This window comes from Beta vulgaris, chromosome 2, assembly GCF_026745355.1.
Source record: "Beta vulgaris subsp. vulgaris cultivar EL10 chromosome 2, EL10.2, whole genome shotgun sequence".
NCBI lineage: Eukaryota > Viridiplantae > Streptophyta > Magnoliopsida > Caryophyllales > Amaranthaceae > Beta > Beta vulgaris.
This window is the reverse complement of record NC_079203.1, coordinates 8,321,675-8,327,241: the sequence shown is the minus strand read 5'-3', so window position 1 is coordinate 8,327,241 and position 5,567 is coordinate 8,321,675. Positions and strand designations below refer to the sequence as shown.

The 5,567-nt window shown below is 35.4% G+C and overlaps 1 protein-coding gene across 1 annotated transcript; it reads right to left on the bottom strand.

Annotated features, from left to right (window-relative positions):
• Window positions 1–231: 231 nt before the first annotated feature.
• Window positions 232–1,813, bottom strand: LOC104906335 (RNA polymerase II C-terminal domain phosphatase-like 4). Its single transcript, XM_010695072.3, has 2 exons — window positions 1,547–1,813; window positions 232–1,055 (listed from the first exon to the last, which is right to left on the bottom strand). Exons 1-2 carry the CDS (start codon window positions 1,790–1,792, stop codon window positions 480–482), a joined length of 822 nt encoding a protein of 273 aa, XP_010693374.2. The 5' UTR covers window positions 1,793–1,813; the 3' UTR covers window positions 232–479.
• Window positions 1,814–5,567: the final 3,754 nt, after the last annotated feature.

The window sequence follows — 5,567 nt, the reverse complement described above, 5'->3', positions numbered from 1 at the left end:
AAATCTTATTGCAAGCTAATTTTACTTTTGTTAATTGACATACTTATATACAAATTATACAATTTTAGTGGAATAATAAAGATGCCACACGCGGCACGCCTTTTAATATATTTGTATAGATATATAGATTATATCAATCATATATATATATATATATATATATATATATATATATTATATATATATATATATATTATATATATATATATATATATATATATATATATGCACCTACATTATCTTTGTTAAAATCCAAGGTACTTTTAATTATAATAAAACTAGGACGTTACCAATACCTACACAAATATGCTTCTTAATCCATCTTGCAATTTCTTTCGAATAAGCATTATTTTCAAGCAAAACACAATTAACAAAACAAAAATACTTTTACCAATTATTATATATGAAAAATTCTCATGACATCCAAAAGTACCATGCAAAACCTTATAAAAACAAAAAAAAAAACCTAATTAATGTCTTTATTTGTAACCCAAACTAATTAATATTAGCTCCATTTCTCTACCGGTGACAGTTCCGATCATTTGAAACTTCCTTTGCACCTCATCTCTTGCTTTTCTTACATCTCGACTTTCATAATGGAGTCCTTCCATATCTCCTTTCTCTGTACTATAAAATTCCCGATGAATTTTCTTAAGTTCTCTCAAAACCCTTGCTAATTCTCCATATTTCTCACTTTCATCTGCAAATCGTCTCGACCAAGTCCTTTTATTGTCATCAAAGAACTCGTACGGAGCAATTTTGATCAAGTTTTTAGAATCATTGTCCCAGAATTCTTCTATATCGTCAACTATCAAAACAACTCTGTCATGTGACGATACAAGATTAAGCCCTTTTTTCATCGGTGTGATGCAATCTTCTTTAGTAATTACGTCTGAATGTGCAAAATATAATCCCTTGGGATCAAGAATATCTAGTATTTTCTTTGCATACATACGACCTCCTAGTGTAAATATTGAAAAATCAAACAGTTTGCTTGCTTCTTCTAGGAAGTTGTGAACGTTGGGCCTTAATTTGGTCAGCCATTGATCTTTTCCCTGTTATATGAAAATTATATGATTTTAGAATACACAATTGCTAAAATCAAACGTAAGTAATGATAAGAATTGGTATTTCACAAGCTCAAAGCCGCAAAGCTTTTAAGGAATGACTAGGACATGCAATAATTATTAACATACTGATACTGTATATACAAAGTATAAAATTGCTAAAAATTACGAACAACTGATATGTAATGTACTGCGTGACTGCGTCTTTCCCTCCTATACTAAAGAGTAAAGATCCGTAACAAAGTACACAAGTATTACACAGAAAAAAATATATACAGAAGTTTTTTTTTTTTTCCATAATTAAAAACAAGTGACAATAACTCTATGTTATAAACCAAGTTTATTTTTAACTGGAGTATTAACTGATTACCTTCAGTGTAAAAAAAGAAGAAGATAATACCAAAACAATGACAAAAAAGAATCAATGGTAGGAAAATATAATAATTTGATTTAATTTAAGAAAAAAGTCCAAAAATTACCTTGCCCCATCTAATCAATTTTCCTTCCTCGAGCCATCTTTGAGTACCAGGACGTTCCAAATATTCACGATCATATAGGGTTAGATTTCGCATCGCTCTTGTTTGAAGGAGGGTGTTATCTAGATCAAGAACAAGATGAAGTTTTTTCCGTGCTATTAAACTTTTCAAGTTCATATCACGAATATGATTGATTGAGCAAGCATGAACGGAAGAAGTATCAATGGGGTTTAACCTTTTACCTTCCATAATGTAATGATTGTCTTTTTTTTAGTCTGTCTTTGATTTGTACGTGTAATTTTTCTTCTGCTTTGTACGTCTATTTATACACAATGCTTTATAATAATTAGACCAGGTTTCGGTTAAATTTGATAAGGTAAGTATACGCTAATATATCCACTAAAATTCGGAATCTAGGAGTCCTAGATTTCCAAACTTGATTTGGAGTTTCGACACGTTTTGGCATAACCTGCTTCTACCAAAGGAGTCTACTATCCGGTTTGCTGCATCATGATGTTGAGATAGTAGTGTTCTATTACAAGTTAAACCAAAATTAGGAAATAAACGGATAAAATCGATTTTTGAGTAAAAGAGACCTTCACAATAAGACTAGAGTTAGATGTGATAATTCACACAAGCTTGATTATGGTATAACAGTGTAAATGTAACTGAACTATAAAAAACATTAGCTAATTGCAAAAAATATACAACTATTTTTAGAGAATAACTTTTAATGAAATTATGCTACTAGGTAATAAATTAAAACTCATAATCGTGACCAATAAACCATAATTATCAACCCAAAACCATAATATCAACCAAACCACCATAATCATAACCCAAACAATAACCTTTTTTTTACTCTAAACCTATAAGGCTATAACTAACAATCCAAAACAATAACTATTAACTCGAAAACCATAACAAGTAACAAGCAAACTATAAATATTTATTAGTATCCACCCAAGACCATATTTTATCTTGAAAACTATAACTAATAATATGAAAAATAAAATAGTAACACCACGGATTTTTGCTCATAATCTCTTTGAGTTATTTTCCCTTGATTATTATTTTCCGTTAACATAAGAAAATTTTACTCAAAGATATTATATCGTAACACATTTTTTTCTACAAACTTTTAAAATGTTATATTTAAATAATATATACTTTCTCTGATTTACAATAAATGAAACACTTTTTTTATTTGGAATAATCACAATAAGTGAAATCAAGCTCCAAATAGTAAAAAAAAGTTCACTCTTATTACAAATATACCACCAAAAAGTAAGAGGGGACCACAACTTCAATACTTCTTCATTCTACTTTATTGTGGTCCCAACTTTCTCTCTCTAAATTCCTTGGTAACTCCCACTTTCTCTATACTTCACTTATGGTGCGTTCTGTTTAACTTAAAAAATTAAGTTTCAGGTCCAATAAGTTCAGATAAGTTGCAATAAGGTCTAATAAGGGCAATAAGGTCTAATAAGGTCCAATAAGTTCGAGTCAGGTGCAATAAGTTCCAATCAGGTCTAATAATGTCCAATAAGTTTCAATCAGGTCTAATAAGGTCCAATAAGGTCCAAATAGTCAATGTTTAATAAACATTTGTATTATTGTCCATTATTTTGTTATTCATAATTTCATATCACTATTAGTTGATTATGTTATTATTAGAATTTTAATTAAAGTACCACAATGATTATATAGTATTATACTTGTATTAGTGTCTATTATTTTATTTTATTTTTTTGAGGGGAAAGAGAAGTTCATTAATCATAGGGACAAAGTGTCCATAAGTACATAAGGTGTTACAGAACTAGGACAGTGATGCTCCCAACATTGTTCAACACCAAAAGGCACAACTCTAGCAAGGTTATGGGCAACAGTATTCCCATCCCTTTTAACATGAGAAAAAGAAACCGAAGAAAATGCATTACACATAGAAAGAATGTCCCCAAGTATTGCATCCAAATCTGAGAGAAAATTGCTGCTTTCGTTAACCTCTTCGTTGCTACCAGAGAGTCGGATTCAAAAATCGCATCCCCATACCCATGATCCTTGGCCAAGCGTGTTGCCATGTAAATGGCCTTGCATTCAGCTACCTCGGGAAGCCAGTAGGCACGCACACGTCTGGTTGCAGCAAAGCACACCTTGCCTTCCGATCGCGGGCTACACTCCAAGTCCCACCCATCCTTCCTCGGCCAAACTGACATCTGCGTTCAATTAATAGCGCCAACTGGGGGGAATACCATCGACTTGGGCTCAGACCGCAGGGGAGCGCATCCTCCATAAATCCTCACAGCATAGTTGTTAAATCTTCAACTTGTCTCATAATTCTCTGGCCCACAACAGTAGCAGGCTGACTTGTATGCTCAAAGACTCTCCTGTTCTTTCAACCCAAACGTTCCATAGGATATAACAACCCTTTTGAACCACCTTTGCATCCATCTGACTCCATCTGACGAGGGTATCACACATAGCTTCATCTTCAACCCCTGGCAATAATATATCACTACCCAGCTCCTCCCACAACTTGAGCGACATCGGGCATCGGTAGAATAAATGTAATTGTGTCTCATCCTCTCTAGCACAACAGGGGCACCCTGCTTCATCGATGAGGTGGCGTCTCTGAAGCACTGTCCTAACTGGGAGTGAACTTGTGCACGCACGCCACATGAAATGACGTACCTTTGGCGACACATTTAAGCTCCATAAAATATTCCACACTCTATGAAAGTCATCCAGGTTCCCCCCTTTTCCCAACATATAAGCAGTTTTCACCGAATAAGTGCCGTCCTTAGAATATGCCCAAGTTAACTCATCCTGTAGACTCTAGTGCTTAAAGGAATGGCCATTATACATTGTTGTCCGTTCATTGAAATGACGCTCAATAAGTTCCACATTCCACTCCTTCCTTTCAACATCCATTAAGTCTCCCACCACTTCTAGTCCCTCCACTCGAGCACTCTTATGAATCTACCTTCTTCATCCCCTACCCATGGTGCACTCCATATTCAATTTTCGTACCATCTCCAACCCTCCAAATCAACCCTCCATACCAAACTCTTCGCCCCCCAAATACTCCACCACGAGTAGCTATGCGAGTATCCTAGCCGTGCTTGACACACATCACCATGTGGATAATACTTGGCACTCATTACCCTACTCAAAAGGGACTCTTTATTATGTAACAATCGCCAAACTTGTTTACCCAGTAAAGCATCATTGAAAACCGCAAGATCCTTAAATCCCATGCCCCCATACACTTGGGTTTGCACATTTTCTCCCAACTTAGCCAATGCATTTTCCGTTCCTCCCCTTTCCTCCCCACCAGAATCTAGCCATAGCAGAGTGGATTTCTTGTATGACAGCAACAGGAAGCTTATAAACTCCCATCAGGTATGTAGGTAAGGCTTGGATAACAGCCTTGATCAGAACCTCTTTCCCAGCGCGACAATAACTTTTCTTTCCACCCCTTAACTTCTTCCACATTCTATCTAAGAGTTCCCGAAAAAGCACTTTCTTAGACCTCCCACAAAGAGCTGGAATACCAAGATACTTCTGGTGTCTATCAACTTGCCTCATATGGAGAAGATTAATCAATTCTTCTTTTTTTGCACAGCTTACACCTCTACTAAAGGATACTTCCGACTTTTCATAATTAATTTTCTGCCCGGATGCTGCTTCATATTTGTTGAGGATATCAACTATTGTCAAGCACTCCTGTCGGGTAGCCCTGGTAAAGAGCAAACTGTCATCTGCAAAAAGAAGGTGAGAGATATCTGGACCATTCCGGCTTGCTTTCGCACCATGAATTTCTTTCGAAACCACCTTTTGTTTTACCATCTAAGAAATAGCATCAGCGACCAAGATAAACAGGAACGGAGATAGAGGATCACCCTGGCATAATCCTCTGGAGGGAATCACAGAACCACATACTCGTCCATTAATAATGAAGGAATACGAAACAGTAGCAACACAACTCATAACCAAATTAACCCATCGTCCATCAAACCCCATT

Excerpts from the sequence above, each read along its gene's own strand:
- LOC104906335 (XM_010695072.3), bottom strand. The coding sequence starts at position 1,792 with ATGGAAGGTAAAAGGTTAAACCCCATTGATACTTCTTCCGTTCATGCT. Across the intron at positions 1,056-1,546 it reads AATTGATTAGATGGGGCAAG|GGAAAAGATCAATGGCTGAC; the intron begins GTAATTTTTGGA and ends TTCATATAACAG.